The following is a 17,204-nucleotide window of genomic DNA, read 5'->3' on the forward strand; positions in this document are numbered from 1 at the left end:
ATTGTTTCACCAAATTTTTGCCGATTCCAAGTTTTTCAAAAATTTTGGGTTGGCCAAGATATTGCCGATATTGAGTTTTTACACTATGGTGCAAATGATGATAGATCTGAATAAGGCAGTAGTAACAGTGCCTTAGATTACTATTGGATCAAACACAATGTAGATTGACAACACAAAGGTCACAATTGACACAACAAAAGATCCATTTAAGGATTTTGGCCTTAATGTTAGCAATTTGACTAGCTACACCAGCTCTGAGGAAGAAGATGAATAAAAGAAGAAAAAGGAAGAAGAAAAGAAAAAGCTAGAAGAAACGAAAAAAAAAGAGAAGAGGAAAATAGAAAGAAGGAAGAAGAAAAGAAAAGAAAGGCAGAGGAAGAACAAAGAAGAATAAAGGAAGAAGAGAAAAAGAAAGAGGAAGATAAAAAGAAAAAGGAAGAAGTTATCAGGAAAAAGGAAGAAGAGAAGAAGAGGAAGGAACAAGAAGAGAAGAAAAAGAAGGAAGAGGAAGAGAAGAAGAGGAAAGAAGAGGAAGAGAAGAAGAAGGAAGAGGAAGACAAAAAGAAGGAAGAAGAGAAGAAAAGAAATGAAGAAGAAAAAGGAGGAAAGTGTACCTAGTTCCTCTAGGACACCCCTTACACTTGCAACTTTAACAGGTTGCATCATTAAGCAAGATCATTGACAAAAATAGAAAGGTGAAGATCTTACAAAGATCTCTAATGAAAGTCATGGAGTAACTTCAGAGCACTTTGACTGTAAAGTTGACAAAATCAGAGCTATAAGACAGAGAAAAAGCTGTAGTACAAGCTTTTAATGCTGAGTTTACACACTTGTCTGACATTGCAGCTATTCGCATGATGCGCAAATGTTTGACATTATCTTTCAAAACATCAGAAATGACATTGGAGCTCTTGATACATGCATCAAGGAGCTAAGAAGATGTGAACAAGAAGGTAAAGCACTGTATGCTAAGTGTGCAGTTTCATTTAAGTTCACCAAGGATATTGATGGTGAGTTGAAGAGAAAGCATGAAGAACTACTGGCATTGTTAGATCAGCTTCAGCAGCCTAACCGAAAGATTGAAGATATTGAGGCTCAAATAGGAAAGACTTATGATGAAAAACTCTTATTGAGATGAACTAGAGAAAGAATAACCAAGAGGTTCTCACTTTTGAGAGAACATTTATCTTTGAAGATAGCAACTCTGGAGCGGCAGAGTTAGGAATGTCTTAAGGCAAAGACATTTTGAGAAGTTTGTCTACTCAAACCTGAATGTAGTGGAAGTAGCATCTAATGGACTTTGCGCCCTTCTTAGTATATCTGAAGGTGTAAAAGATTCATGGGAGAAGAATTTTAAGAGCTTGAAGACAAGTTTTGATGACTACATTTCATGTCTATCCTTTTGAGCACAGAGGTGTAAAATCACAATTTTGACTTGTATATAAATTTTGACACCTTTGTCATTGATGTCAAAGGAGTAATATAGGAAAATTGTATGATGTATATAGAAAAGGGAGAGCAGTAATCATGCAAAGTATTATAGTCAAAGGGGGAGTTAAAGTGTAATAGGAGATATAAGGAAAGATGGTTATAATATATGATGATCCACAAATTTTTGAAGTTTTGTAAATTTTGTTAAGACCAAGTTTTTGTTCAACATTTTGGGACTCAACCAATTTTCTCATATGTTGCCATCAATGCCAAAGGGAGAGATTGTTGGCAATTTGGCTAAGTAGATAAGTTGGAGTTGTCATTTATGGCAACATATATCTGGTATTAACAAGGCAGATCTTGAAGATGAAGATTCACCAGTTAGACTCAAAAAATTGTCCAAGTATCAACTAAGTTATCTAGCAGAGCAGATACAATTTTGGTATGCATAGTTGACTAAGGCATTATGAGCACGTGTGCAGTTAGGTACTAACAATACAAGATGTCAGGATGACATGTTCAAGTGTGCAAGTCAGTATGGTCAATACGGAAGAAAATATGACAATTTACCAGTTGCAGCAGTATTAAGACAGGAACAAAGCATAATAGAAAATGGGTAATTACGAGTTAAGGAATTATTTTGTTTATGAAAGAATTACTTGACCAATTAGGGACAACATCCTAGATGTTAACCCTAAGAGGACAAGAGTTAATTTTGTATTTTGCCAAGTGTATGAAAGCTTGAAGGCCGACTGGACAATGTTTTGTAAATTACAAAGGTATAAAAGAAGATTGCAATACACGAAGTTAAGTGTGCTTCTAAGGAAGACTATGCAAACTTTATTATATGCGAATTCTAATGTATGATCAGAGGATAGCGAGTTTAGTGAAGAGCAGCAAGTGCTATATCAGATATTGAAGGTATTAGCAACAAGCAAAGAGGTTTTTGTATCTATCTTCTTGTATTAAGGAATTACATTGTAAGTTACATGTTTGGGCAGTGGGCTCATCTTGTACAACATTTTGCATATGTATATGTACCAAATCCTAACAAAATTGAGGCTTCTAGCAAGGTCTAAGTCCTCTAAAAAGGACCAAGACACTATATAGATGAAATAGATTCCTAATAGGGTCAATATCTTTAACTAGATACTTTTGATTAGTGGATTATTTTGTGGGTATCACCCCCACCAGGGTTTTCCCTTGGCCATGGTTTCCTTAGTTAACAAAATATGGTGTTATGAGTTCTTTTATTGCATGGTTATGTTTACTGTTCAGTATAATTAATTTTCTTTCATATGCAAGTTATAAGGCAATTAACAATATCCAATTTTGGGCTAAAGTTTGTAGAATATTGATTCACCCGTACAAGCAAGGGTCACATGCTCTGCTACTAATTTTTAAAACTTGCAAAGCATATCTGAGACATTATTAGACTTGAGGCGCATGTTTCTAGATAAGAAATGGTTAAGAGAGTCTTTATGCTAGAAAGCCTAAAGTAAAGAAGATTGTGAGGATTGTGCTTGATGCTAGCTTTAAAAAGCTAATGGAGGAGATCCTCAAAGTAAGTTTTGAAGTCTTCATAAATGATTTAGTATTTAATTTTGAAATATATTTGTTTGCTGATTTTTGTATATTTTTTTATGTTTGGGTGTCAGAACCATTGGTGAAGGTTCTACGAATTATGGATGGGGATAAAAATCCCATGGGGTTTCTAAATGAGGCCATGGATAGGGCCAAAGAGGCCATTCAACACTTGTATAGGTCAAATGAGACCAAATATAGACCCAGATGGAACATCATTGGGAGGTGGAACCAACAACTCCACCAACATATTCATGTAGCTGCCTAGTGCCTACTACTTGAGCCCCAAGTTCTATCTCTCCAACACTTTTAGAGCAAATACAAAGGTTCAAATTGGCTTGGATACATGTATTTGAAGATTGGTTATTGATATGAACCTCTGAGACCTTATACTTGATGAGTTGCAGAGCTACAAGTGGGAAGAGGGGCCTTTCTTTTCTTCTCCTGATTGCAAACGTATGAGATACACCTTGTAGCCAACTAAAAAAGAACATGTTTTGTTTTTATTATATCATTTATTTTGCTCATGAAGTTTATTGGAAGTTTTCCTATATCATAAATGATTTTTTTTTAATCCTTGTAAATCTATGGTGGGAGTATCATGGTGCCACAATAGCTTTCCATCTGAATTTTATCATAGTCTTGTAGTGCTTCTGGCTACGAGAGAAATTGAAGTATTTTTTTCAAAACATACACATAAAGAAATGTAATAGGTTGACTCAAAAGCGCTTGAATGACTTGGTTTATGTGAAGTACAACCTTCTCTTGCATGAGAAGAAGATGAAAGGGCAAGCTTCATATGAAATACTAGACTTGGATGACATTGATCCATATTCGACAAGTTGGATTGCTCCTCTTGATAGTGAGGATGCATATGCAGATGTGGGTGAACCTTTATTGACAAATGAGTAACTAGCTTAGTTTGAGATGAAGGCAGATGATTGGGATGTGTATGTGGTAGCACGTGAGGAACATGAGCTTAGTCATCCATCAGAGGCTTCTGTCGAGTGTGAGACACCTATTAGGGAACCTGTTGAGGATGTTGCCACATCAAGTACTTCAACACTACCCACCCAACAACAACCATCTCTTTGAGTTTTGCATGTAGATGCAATTTATGATTGCTACTTTTAGTTTTCATTGACATTGAAACTTGAACTTTATATGTATTCAGAAGTTATAGTTTCATGGAGTTTGACTTCTATATGTATTGAACTTATTTATATTCAAATGTTGTACTTGTTTTTTGGTTTATGATTCTAGTATAGTGTTAATCTCATGGTTACAGGGAGACCCGTCTCCCCTAAAAGACACGTCTCGGAGATGGAGACGCGTCTTAGCTACTTTTCGCGTCTCTTGAGACCTCAAGAAAGGCTAATGACTAATTCTCCTGAAGTCTCCTAGTCTCCTAATCCAAAATTTGAGGTCTCCTGATAAAAATAAATGGAAAAATATAATATTAAATTATTTTATGTATCTTAGTCCTCATTTAAATATTTTTTAATGCAAAAATTAAGACCAATGACAATTTAAATAATTTTTTGGAGATCATGATAGCCGAAGACCTTGAGATGGATGATCACAACCTTGTGGAGTAGACGATAGTACCATCAACATACTAGTAGTAGATAGATTTATGGTTTTTGTTTATTGTACTAAGTTTGTTCATTTTTGTTTTTATGTTGGCAATTTTGCATTAAACTATACCTTTTTGAATTTAAAATTTGAATATCTAATGATAATCTCGGCGATTATGAATCTGATATGATGATGATCATATGCAATATTCAGAAAACAAGTATGATTATGACATACAGTAATGTGATTATGTGAGTTTTGAAATATTTGACTCTATATTATTGTGACATTACTATTATTATTTACTTAAGTCTTTTAGTTTTACAATATTACTATTTTGTATTTAGTATTAGACTTTTTAAACTATTAGCAAAAAAAATTCCGTCTCCAAGTACCTTGTCTCCTATTTTTGAAAAATTGTCGTACTAGTACTAGTACTAGAGACCTCCAAGTCTCCCCATCTCCTGGTGACCTTGGTTAATCTACTAAGTTTTAGTTGCTATGAACTACTGTTTAACTCAAAACTTTGATTGATATATGGTAGATATCGCAAATCATTATATGTTCTACAAATTTGGTGTGTATATATGCATTTTTAAAAATATATTAAGAAATTGTATATTGTGATGTGAATATCAGGATTTAACTGTGTGATTTTGAGTCAAACTCGATGACCCATGTTTCATGAGTAGTGATTCAACATGAATCCATCTCTCATGAGAATAAATGGAACATTTAGCACTCATTGGATCTAGGTGATGCTCACAGGGGTGAAGCACCGGGACTTCCCGGGAGGTCACCCATCCCAGTACTACTCCAGCCTGAGCGCGCTTAACTACGGAGTTTCCTCCACAATTAAACCCAAAGCTTGCAACCCCATTTGCAAAACCTTCACCAAGTGTTGTGCCTTATGAACCATTCATTAGAAAGCCCCTTAAGCTCATCAATTGAATATCAAATTGTATATTTTCAAATGTTCAATAAAAGTGCCAATTTATTGCCGAATTTCTCGTTGAGTTGTTGCCAGTTCTGAGATTTTCAAAAAATTTGCGTCGGTCAAGATATTGCCGTTACTGAGTTTTCAAAATATGGTTGAAATACCTTCTACTTTTAAGGTCATTTGCAGAATTAGCCCAATAGTCCACAGCATTTGGAACATGCATGCATTTGATCCCCATTTGTCTTGCATAATACCCTTTTGTGTCATGAGCACATTTTGTCATAGAAGGCTTTGAGATCAAATCTGTGATTTCTTCATAGATGACCTTAGAATTTGCAGTCATCATGCAATTGTAATACCCAGCTAAATTACTGTGTCATAAGCACATTTTGTCATAGAAGGTCTTGAGATCGAATCTGTGGTTTCTTCATAGATAACCTTAGAATTTGCAGCCATCATGCACTTGTAATCTCCAGATAAATTAAAAAACCATCCCCAAGCTTATATCTTCTTCTAAAGGGAGCTGCACCCCTAAAACTAGGTAAAGATATTATATAAATATGATTGTCACTTGGATATCTTCCTAAACCCTATATGTTTTGCAATATACTTTGGTGCAACCTATGGATGTTTTTTGCCTCCTTCCTAAACTAAACTCTTTTGAAACCAATTCTTCCAAATATAGCTGACAGAAATCCCAGCCTTGACGAAATGTGATCTCCTCCTTCAAGTGAGTGAGATAGTGTGGGATGATAAAGCTTTCTTTTCATGTATAGATGAGAGTGCTTCATGTCCCTTTCTTTCCTTTTAATTGGTAACAAAACCATGCCTTGTACGTGCTTTTGTCACTACAAAAATGAATATTTGATCATCAGGGAACACAGGCTTGCTGCATGGGCTTTTCCTTTTCATATTTCACTTCTTTCTCTCTCCTTTTTTTCCCTTGTTTTTTGTGTGTCTGTTTTCAACATAGATAACGAATGTGTGCTTACCATGTACTTTGGTCACATTGGCAACATGTCAAATTGGGCATGTAGGTGGGCTAGGAACTTCATGCATATCTATTTTCTTCCCATCCACTTTTCTAACCATTATGACACATTCGGAAGAAGCAGGCATACTACGTACTTTTGATCTAGTGTGAAAAAAATAGAAGTGTTCTTTATGCATGCTTTTTATGATTTTCTATTCTTTCCCTTGTTAAAAACAATTCTCCTAGTTTCTTCAAACTTTCAGACTTTTCAATGGGATCAATTGACCTTTGCAAATTTTGATCAGTCAAGACACAACCAGATTGACATGAGTAACCAGAGGCAAGGGACATTATCACAGATGAATTTTACCAATAAATGCATAGGGAGAGATTGAGGAGAACGAAGTTGGAACAAATAGTTGATACACAATGATATGAAGAAAAGTCTGGGAGCGGTGTATCCGTATGACAGAATGTAGCACCTGTTCAGATTGTTTAATTTTTTTCAAAAATGGTCAGAAGCACTGCCTTTATAATATTATATCTATCAAAAGAGTCTGTCATCTAGTAATCTTATAGTATATTAGATTGCAATCTGACTAAGAATTGGGAAATTCGTTTGCATAAAAAAGTCCCTGGATTGAAATTAAAATCCGAGTAGGTTTGCTTTCATCTGCAGCCAATTTCATTCAATTAAATTTTGATAGGGCCACAAAGTACCTGTTGAAAACTGGAAGAGGGAGAATAATTCAAAATAATTTATGGGGATCCTCTGATTGGATATTGGCATTGAAACAAGCAATATGGCTGAGTTGATGGGCTTACCCACGAAGATAAGTTTGGCATAAGAATCGGAGGTCCCACAATATCGTGCATAACTACATTTTGTGTTTCTGTAACACAACTTGCTCCCTTGAGTTGCTAGTTGTGACTCGAATTCAGTTCTCTTTATGTTTTGGGCTCTTCACATTAAAATATTTAGGGTATGGTAGACTAGTGATTTTATAAAAACTAATCTTTCTGTACAGTTTTTCTTTAAACTTCTGAAGATTACACCCTTTTAAGTGATTTTGGGTAATTTAAGTTTGCCAGAACCTCCGTCGGAAGGATTGAAGTTGAGAGAAATTGAAGGGAACATTGTTGCAGTGACAAAATTCAGTGGGAAAGCCACAGAAGAGATTGTCTTTGAGAAAGAAAACAACTTGCGGGCTGCTTTGATAAGGGATGGCATCCAACCAAAACCAGGATGCATGCTTGCTCGATACAATGACCCAAATAGAACATGGAGTTTCATGATGGTAAGACATCGTTCACGTTCCAAATATTTGGTGGTTTGAACTTTATTTCTTTATATGTAATGCCAATTATTTCTTAGTTGGATCTTCAACACATTGAATAGTTTTGAATTGTATAAATTGCAGAGAAATGAGATACTGATCCCATTGGAAACATTTGTTCTCGGGTAAACTTATTTATTTGTAAATTTACCATTCATAATGTTATAGAGTGTCCTCACATGTAAATCATGAGGTATAAAATTATTTCATTGTAAAAAAAGGTTGGTCAATTACAAGGCATGATGCTATGTGTGCATGCCATGTTATTATTACGTTATGAGAGTTTTATTGGCATCAAGTTATGAACCATGGGAATATTTGTAAGCCTTTTTTATTTCAAGGCAACTCTGAACAGATTATTTCAGGATATTGCTAATGCTCAAGCTCATTGACTTTCAAAATTTTGGTGTAAGTACCCTTTCTAAGTTGGAATTTAGTAAATTTATCTCAAGAATACATATCAATGCTATTTGAAATATCCTTCTAGAATATTTGCCCCAGATTTTGCAAATGTTCCTTAGGAAGTTATATAAATATTTTATAAGGAAACTGATTCTATGCATTCAGAAAACTATATTGAAAACTATTTAATATCAATCCAAAATAAAATATGAATGTTGTCTTCAGGTTACAATCTTGTTTATAATACTCCTATTGCTGCAAGTATGTCTTCAGATGAAATCTTCACAAATTTGTCCAGTTGCGAACTCTATTGTGCATCCACCTCTAATGATGAATTGAGTTTCCGTCCAATCCACCAAAAAATCTTAGAAGGTTTCCGTGCTCAAGTTTTCAAAATGAAAAGCCAAAACTTCCCAACATAATCCAAGCATCCTGAGAATGACCATCACCATGTTTTTAATAGCACAACCCTATGACTTTGTTCTGCCTGTGGGTGTCTCTTGGAATTCCTTTTCTGTCTCTTTATTATCCTCCTTTAAATTAAAACGACTTTATCCATGTTCAGTTAAGCTCCATTAAAGTCATTTTATTACTTTATTAAATAATTAAACTAAATTGTCATTTAATTAAAATGATAGACTAGTTATGCAGGAACATGTTGACGGTAAATTGTGATGTCTCACCTGCATTTTTTAAAACACGGGAACAATCCCGACATTTAAGGAGATTGCCAAGCAGAAAAAAGCACATTCCGGCTATGAAGTTCCCAGACGGAGTATATTGAGAATGCTTCGAGATTTGATGGAGTTTATGAGGGCTTCTGTATTTTCTTAAACTTTTCAAGTATTTGAATCTTATATAATATAATTTGCAATTTTATATGACAATTTGTTTCGAAATTTATAATTTTGATTGTTAGATAATTAGAACTTTAATTGATCGATAACTAATTTGAATGTTATATGAAAATTGAATTGTGTTATTCTATATTAATATGGTTGATAATTTAAATGATAATATGGATTTATTTTTATAAAGAACATGAATTTATAGAAGATAAATGACAAGTTAAATAAATTAATAATAGGGGTTCATGTTTTCAATATTAGTTTAAATTTAAAAATAAAAGTGATTTTTATCAAACATTACATTTTATTACTGTAAAATAGATAAGATTATAAGTACATTATTAATATTTCATTGTATTTTTTAAATTATTTTCACTAAATACTATTAAATGCATATATGTTGTAAAATAGATAATTTATAATCTGAATACATTAATAATATTTCATTGTATTCATTTAATTATTTTCACTAAATATTAGTAAATGCGTATATGTGTAGATTTTAATAGAATTTACACTATAATATAATATGATAGGGGAAAGTTAATATTTTCCTGGTATACTTCTTGATTGGATTGCGATTTGCGGGTGATGGGTTTCTATGCGAGGTCGACGAGCTAGGGCTGCCGTGCCCTAGCTCCGTTCTGAGCTTTCTGTGCGTGCGTTTGCGGAGGAAGGTGCTCCAGTCGGCGTGAGGGTTGGCGTCTGGTCTATAACGCCATATTTGTAGGCTGTTCTTTGTTCTTGGGTCGGTCTGCGGGCAGTGGCGATGGTGGGTCGCGCGGCGCTTGGTTCGTGGTCCCCTACGGTGATTACTCCAGGCTGGTGGTAGAATGACGAGGGGTGCGCCGTCAGGGGTCTCAAATGACATTATTTTGCATGATGCGGAGGACATGCATCTACCAAATCAAGGGGCGAGGGTGTTTGATAATGCCCTTTTTTCTCAGAGTTCAGGAGTTACAACATCAAATCCATCTAGCAATTCCCGGATCACAAAGATAAATGGGTGCTTGGAGCGATGCAAAGAAAGACCTAAATTGGTAATCCCTTACGAGATGATTGCTGAGGATGTGGAATACTATTCAAAGCATTCACTGTACTGTAAATTTCTGGGTTTAAGAGTATCCCTTCAATTTCTAGAAAACTGGGCTCAGAGAGTCTGGGAGCCAGAGGGTGAAATGGATGTCACGTTGCTTGCAAACAACTTTTTCATGGTTACATTCACTTGCATGGCAGATCGTAATAGGGTATTTGAGGGCGGGCCCTATTTTTACAACCAGGTTGGGCTATTTGTTAAGCCATGGCATGCAGGCTTTAACCCCTCTGAGGAGCTTCTGAATCGGGTCCCAGCGTGGGTTCGGCTACCCAGATTTCCAATAGAGTGTTGTCCGGAGGATGTTTTCCATATGCTCGCTTCGATGTTGGGGAAACCGGTAGGGTCCTCAACCCAAACCCTTGGGAAAAGGGTTATGACTTTTGCTCGAATCTGTGTGGAGCTTGATTTGAGTAGACCACTGCCAGATGAAGTTGAAATGTGCGCAGGATCACATTCTTGGGTGCAGCAACTCGATTATGAGACCCTTCCATTCCGGTGCCGACTTTGTCATGAATATGGCCACCTGCTGCGTAGGTGCCCGAAGGCCAAGCCGGTTGATCAGCAGCCTCCGCCCCCTCCTCGTCACAATCTTGGGGCTGATAAAGGGAAGAAACCAAATTCAGGAGAGGAAAAGGATGCTGAGGGCTTTGTACAGGTCAAGGCTCGCAATCGTAATAGAGGTCAAAAGAGGACTTGATGGAGAGACAAAAGGAGGATACCTTTAATAGATTTGAAGTCCTAGATGAACTGGGGCAGCAAGAAGTTATTCCGGGATCTAGTAGCTTGGCTTAATTAGTTGTGGAGCATGATCAGGAGATTGTCTCTTTCGACCCTCCTCCTGCTCCACAGGTTGAACCAGCCATGCCTATGGTCACTGATGGGCAGGCAGGGGCTCAGGTGTCTCTGGGGTTAAATGTTGGTTGGGGTCAGGAAGCAGGGGGTGCAACCCTTCCTGCAAGGAGTGCAGTTTCGGATATGGATAAGTGTGGCAAGTCTTCTCCTCACTTGGGTATTCTTCAGAAGGATGGCAAGAAGGGGGTTTCTAAGAAAAGTGGTAAAAGTGGGCGTAAGAAGGACATGGAGAAGATTAAGATGATTGGTGAGAATCTGGTGGAGTCAAGAGCTGTCAAGACCTTGGATTCTCATTTCCCGGCTTCCCAGAAATGATCATTATTTCATGGAATGCAAGGGGCTTGAACAACGGCCCTAGACAAAAAGCTGTTCGAGAATTGGTTAGAATTCATTCTCCTGATGTTCTTTTTCTTTAGGAGACCAAAGTTTCTGTTGAGAGTATGATGAGTATAGCTCCTAAATTGTGGAAGAATGGTCAATGTCAGTGCATTGGAGCTCAGGGATCTTCAGGAGGGGTAGCTTGCCTCTGGAACCCACGAAAGATCCAGCCTATGTGGTGGATATCTTTTAGATCTTCTGTTTCCCTGGTCTCTCTATGCTACGAATCAGGAGAGTCTGTTCTTCTCTCCAACGTCTATGCCCCTGTTGAGCTCCAAGGTAAGATCCTTACATGGAAATATATTCATTTTGTTCATGGGTTATTTCCTTATCTGCCATGGATTATTGCTAGAGATTTTAATGCTATTCTAGATCTCTCTAAAAAACGAGGGGGTATTGCAAGACTTGAGCCCTCCTCTGTGCTTCTTCGGGATAACATTTTGGCACTCAATCTCGTTGATATCAAGCCTAGTAATGGCCAGTTCACTTGGAATAATAGAAGAATAGGAGATAATTGCATTGTGGAAAGACTAGATCGTTTCTTGGTATCCTATTTTTGGGTGGGTGGATTATGGTCATCCAGGTTTGAGATATTAGATTGGAGAGGGTCGGATCATTGGCCCATTAAGTTAGTTATTTCCTCCAACTGGTTGCCTTAGAAGCCACCTTTTAAATTCTAGCTTATGTGGTTAAGGGACCCAGACCTATATGGCTATGTAGCTGAGTGGTGGAAGGATGGTAGACCTGCCTTTGGTACAACAATGTATATCTTTGCTAAACTCCTACAATATGTTAAATATCAGCTTCAAAGATGGAACAGGTATTGCTTTGGTAATATTTTCCAAGAGAAATATGCGGCCCAGGCTGAGTTGAATGATATTACCAGGTTGTTAAGGGAAGAGGGGGTGTCAAATTATTTGTTGCGGGAGGAAGCTAGGGCTCTGAAAACTTTGGAGGAGTGGGAACTGAGAGAGGAAATCTTTTGGAAACAAAAAGCTCGTATTGAATGGCTTCAAGAAGGTGATAAGAATATTGCTTTCTTCTTCAATTCAGTTAAGGCCAAACAACATGGTAACTCCATATCAACCTTGGTGAATGCTAGGGGAGAGACGCTCTCTTCTTCTCAGGATATTTTCAGCGAAGCTGTACAGTATTTTGAGTCTTTATTTAGGGAGGTTTCACAGGGGGACTCGGTTGAAGAGGCCCAGGTCCTTTCTTGTATTCCTTCTTTAGTCTCTTTGGAAATGAAAGAGCATCTTATGAGCGCCATCTCTTTGGAGGAATTAGAGGGGACTATTTTCCAAATGAAGAAAGGAAAAGCTCCAGGTCCAGACGGCTTTCCAATTGAGTTCTTCCAGGAATTTTGGGATATTATCAAGATAGATTTACTGGTAGTTGTTCAAGAATCCCAGAGGAACAAGCAAATGCTCTGGGCTCTGAATTCTACTTTCCTTGCTCTCATCCCCAAGGAGGAAGGGGCTGATCGGATTAGTCAATTTCGCCCTATCTCTCTTTGCAATGTTATTTATAAAATTATATCTAAGCTGATAGCTAACAGGTTAAAAAAGTGGCTTCCAAAGTTAATTTCTGAAGAACAGAGTGGCTTTGTGACGGGGCGCCAGATCCTGGATGGGGTGGTTGTGGCGACTGAGACTATTCATTCTATGGCCAATTCTAAAGACAAGGCTATGTTCATTAAGTTGGACATGGCTAAGGCATATGACAGAGTCCGTTGGTCATTTCTCCAAAGGGTTCTGGGTGCCTTTGGTTTTGAGGAGGAATGAATTCGGTGGGTTTTGAGTTGTGTGAATTCGACTTCTTTCTCAGTCCTGATTAATGGGGAACACTCTAATCTCTTTGGTGCTTCTCGGGGATTACGGCAGGGCGATCCCCTATCTCCTTATTTGTTTCTTCTTTTGGCAGAAGGTCTGGGCCGGTTGATAAAAAATAATGTTGAAGGGGGCTTTATTCAGGGCTGGCAATGGGGAGGAGGTCTCCTTGTGCAATCTCACCTATAGTTTGTGGATGATACATCCTTGTTGGGTATGGCTACCATTCGAGAGGCTTCTAATATATGCAAAGTGTTGGATGTTTATCTTGCTGCTTCAGGTCAGATGATTAATGAGGACAAATCTTCCATTTATTTCTTTAATACTCCACCTTCTATTCAGAGGAGAATCGCTCATATTATTAGATTTCAAATTGGAAGTCTTACGATGTTCTACCTCGGCATTCCTATCTCTGGTGGTAGGCATTCTAAGGAATCATGGCAGGTTATTCTTGACAAGTTCCGGGCCATAGTTACTCATTGGACCCACCACTGGCTATCCTTTGTTGGTCGGGTCCAACTGATTCAATCTGTGGTTCAAGCTCTTCCTCTCTATAGGAGTATGGTTCAGGTGGCACCGTTGAGCTTTGTTAGGGAATTGGATTCCTTAGCAAGACAATTTTTATGGGCTGGTAATCTATCTACATCCAAGTGGAGTCTTGTCAAATGGGAGGTTGTTTGTAGTCCAAAATGGTTTGGTGGTCTTGGTTTACGACAATCAATGCTGACTGGTACTGCTCTAGCTGCTAAATTGTATTGGCGTTGGTGTGTGGATAAGGAACAGGTCTGGGCTAGGATTTTGTCTTTGAAGTACCTTCCAGGGATCCCCCATAATGATATTCCTCGGTATGGCTTGTGTGGGAAAGGCTCTGTGATTTGGAGTACTCTCAAGAAAGGAGCGGCGCTCATTAAGGGTGGCTTACACTGAATCTGCAAAAGTGGCTCAGAGGCTTAGTTCTGGCATGATGCTTGGGATGGGTATCCTCCCTTGGTTGTTCAGTATCCTCATTTGGACAGGTTGGCTCAAAGTTTCTGTGATGCCGGATTGTCAAGAGTGTGCGACTTTAAATCCTTTTCCCCTCAGGGTCAGCTGGTGGAGGCAAGGTGGAAGAATCTACAGGAGTGGCCTATTTTTGGTTTGGAAGCGAAGCAAGCTGAGCTCCAGTTCATTCTTTCGGGGCGGGACTGTAATGCCCTAAGGGGTGTGGATGTGCTGGCCTGGTCCCCTAATCCCAAGGGCGTTTATACTGTTTCCTCTAGTTATCAGGAGTTGCTCTCCCAACAGCGGGTGGGAGGGGAGGTTCATTGGTGGAAGAAAGTTTGGAGTCAGTTTTCTTGGCCAAAATGTAACTGCTTTATTTGGACCTTGGCTTGGAACAGGTGCCTGACTTGGGACAATATTCAGAAGAGGGGTTTTTTCGGCCTGTCGAGATGTATCCTTTGTAGTAGTGAGGAAGAAGGCTCTGTGCATTTATTGTTCCATTGCTCTTTCACTCTACAGTTATGGCATTTCTGGTGGGAGGTTTGGAAACGCCCGTGCATTCATGCCTCCTCTCTGACAGATTTTTGGTTACTACTAGGGAGGCCCCCGTCCCTGGCTTCCTTTTTGCAGGATGTTTGGTATACTGGACCTACCTTTTTGCTATGGCAAGTCTGGTTGGAACAGAATCAGAGAATATTTCGAGGAGAAGCTTTGGGGATTCAACAGGTTTGGATTAGAATTTTGGGAATGATTCAGAACACAGTCTTAGCTAAAAGTGAGGTGCTGATGCCTCTTGAGAGGGACGATGCTGTAATGGTTGACAGGTTTGGAATTCAAGGAATTTCTCCAGACTCTGCCTGTGTTAGGAGAGGCAGAAGGGCGAAACATAAAGTCCAAAGGATAGGGAAGTGGATGACCCCTCCGGATGGCATTTTAAAAGTTAATACTGATGGTTCGCCTAGGGGAAATCCAGGGCCTGCTGGTATAGGTGGGATTGGTAGGGACTCTTCTAGAAGGGTGGTTTTTATATTCTCAGTCAATGAAGGGATGCAAACTGTTAATAGAATGGAAGGTTTGGCTATTCTTTATGCTTTGCAGAGGGCATATGCTCTGGGGTGGCGCAAGGTGATTTGTGAATTTGACTCTCAGGTTCTTGTGAATCTTCTACTTGAGAGGAAGTGTTCGGATGTTAGCTGGGAATTGTCTTTGATAGTGCAATAGATTTTACAGGTTAGTTCTATGATGGATTCAGTGTCTTATACCCATATTCCAAGGGAGTGAAATAGGGCAGCTGATAGTTTGGCACAGTGGGCATCTGGAAATGTAGATGGTTGGCGGATTGATGAGTGGGAGCAGCTGCCAGGTGAGTTACGTCAAGACTTGGAGAGAACATTGACAGAGGATGTAAGAGGTATCAGGGAGAGTTGATTTTGCCTCTACGATTTTTTTGTGGTTTCTAGTGTTTCCTGGGGTTTAGGCCCTGTTCTGTTTTGTACTAGTTTGCTCTCTTCTTCAATAAAGTTTTTACCCCTCTTTTTTCAAATATTAATAATATGTAAAATGTAGAATTATGGCTTATTAATTTAACTGATAGGCTATTTGTGGGGACTTTGTTTCTAAAAATTAATTTTATTACGGAAAAGTTGTCGGCTGACTAGAAAAATTGTCAGTTTGGCATTAATTATTTACCGACCATTTTTATTTATTTATCTTATCCCACTTTTAACTTTTGTTTTGATATTTATTAGTTGTTATCTCCACTTTTAAATATTGTTTTTGTTTTTTCTATTTATTTAAAAAAATCATTACTTGTGATCTCCAAATTAGTTCATAGTGTGATCTTATTTATTTAACTTTCAATTTTTAAAATTGATTTAAATTTTAGTTTTTGAATTATTTTTTACTTTAGTTTAATTTGTTCTTTAAATATTATTTTTTAGTTTCTATAATTTATTTAGTCAATAGAATATTTGTTAGAGACGTTGCTATTTTTTCATATTATATTTTGTATTTCTCTTATTAATTTTTCATAATAGATTTTTAGTTTAAAAAAAAAAAAAAATTGAATCTAAATAAATAATATTTATTAATCTATTGAAAAGATTTTATTAAATATTATATTATTTAAATTTAAAATTATTAATAATGTAATTTGTTCATTATATTTTAAATCTCCACTTTTAACTATTGTTTTTCTTTTCCTATTTATTTAAAAAATAATTACTTGTGATCTCACATTAACTCATGTTGTGATCTCTATTTATTTAACTTTTGGTTTTTAAAATTGATTTAAGTTTTAATTTTTAAATTATTTTAAATTATTTTTGTTTATATTTAAATATTATTTTTTAGTTTCTATAATTTATTTAGTTAATAGAATATTTGTTACCAGGTTATTTTTTCATATGATTTTTTTGTATTTCTCTTATTAATTTTTCATAATGTATTTTTTGATGGGTTTTTTTAAAATGATTATTTTTTCATATTTGATAAATTAAATTTAAATAAATAATATTTATTAATCTATTTAAAACATTTTAGTAAAGATTATGTTATTTAAATTGAAAATTATTAATAATCTATTTTTTTCACATAATATTATATTTTAAAAATAATTTCATTATTGAGCACCTATCAGCTTATCGGCTTATTATTACAAGCACAAAACCATGCAACCGTTAGATATGATTTGTTACAAAAGTAGGAATTAGAGGAGAATGTATGAATATCACATACGAGCATAAGATTTGGCTTAAAGTAGGGATTTGATATAACAATTTATACTATGAATGTAACTGTATAGGCATTGTTTTTGTCTTTTGTTTAAAAAAAAAAAGTAAAATGTGAGAAAATAGAGATACATAAGGAAGTTTAGAAGTATTTGGTATGACAATAGGTTAAAAACAATGGAAACTCAAAAAAATGAAGACATGATAAAAAAATAGTTTTATATTTGTGTTCATAATATGTTTTTA

At 36.7% G+C, this 17,204-nt stretch overlaps 2 protein-coding genes across 3 annotated transcripts in view; both read left to right on the top strand.

Annotated features, from left to right (window-relative positions):
• The window catches only part of HBP5 (SOUL heme-binding family protein), a 102,003-nt gene extending 93,759 nt beyond the window's left edge, over positions 1 to 8,244 (top strand). The window contains exons 7-8 of one of the 2 annotated variants that reach the window (XR_016364491.1): positions 7,599 to 7,804; positions 7,928 to 8,244. Coding sequence is in view for 1 of the 2 variants with exons in the window: in XM_089829486.1 (XP_089685612.1) it covers positions 7,591 to 7,804; positions 7,928 to 7,972 (259 nt within the window). In the remaining variant the exon portion in view is untranslated. Of the gene's footprint in view, positions 1 to 7,590; positions 7,805 to 7,927 lie in introns of both variants that reach the window. The other variant, XM_089829486.1, reaches the window with a different exon arrangement.
• Positions 8,245 to 11,352: 3,108 nt separating this feature from the next.
• LOC149578499 (uncharacterized) lies at positions 11,353 to 15,657 on the top strand. The gene is made up of 10 exons (XM_089800619.1): positions 11,353 to 11,421; positions 11,527 to 11,698; positions 11,792 to 11,900; positions 12,240 to 12,627; positions 12,778 to 13,053; positions 13,303 to 13,411; positions 13,529 to 14,093; positions 14,265 to 14,547; positions 14,749 to 15,431; positions 15,516 to 15,657. The coding sequence occupies exons 1-10, from the start codon at positions 11,353 to 11,355 to the stop codon at positions 15,655 to 15,657; spliced, it is 2,796 nt and encodes a 931-aa protein (XP_089656745.1).
• The last annotated feature ends 1,547 nt before the right edge of the window (positions 15,658 to 17,204 follow it).

The sequence above is a fragment of the Cupressus sempervirens genome, chromosome 1 (assembly GCF_028749045.1).
Source record: "Cupressus sempervirens isolate cs-2001-9-10 chromosome 1, ASM2874904v1, whole genome shotgun sequence".
Lineage (NCBI taxonomy): Eukaryota > Viridiplantae > Streptophyta > Pinopsida > Cupressales > Cupressaceae > Cupressus > Cupressus sempervirens.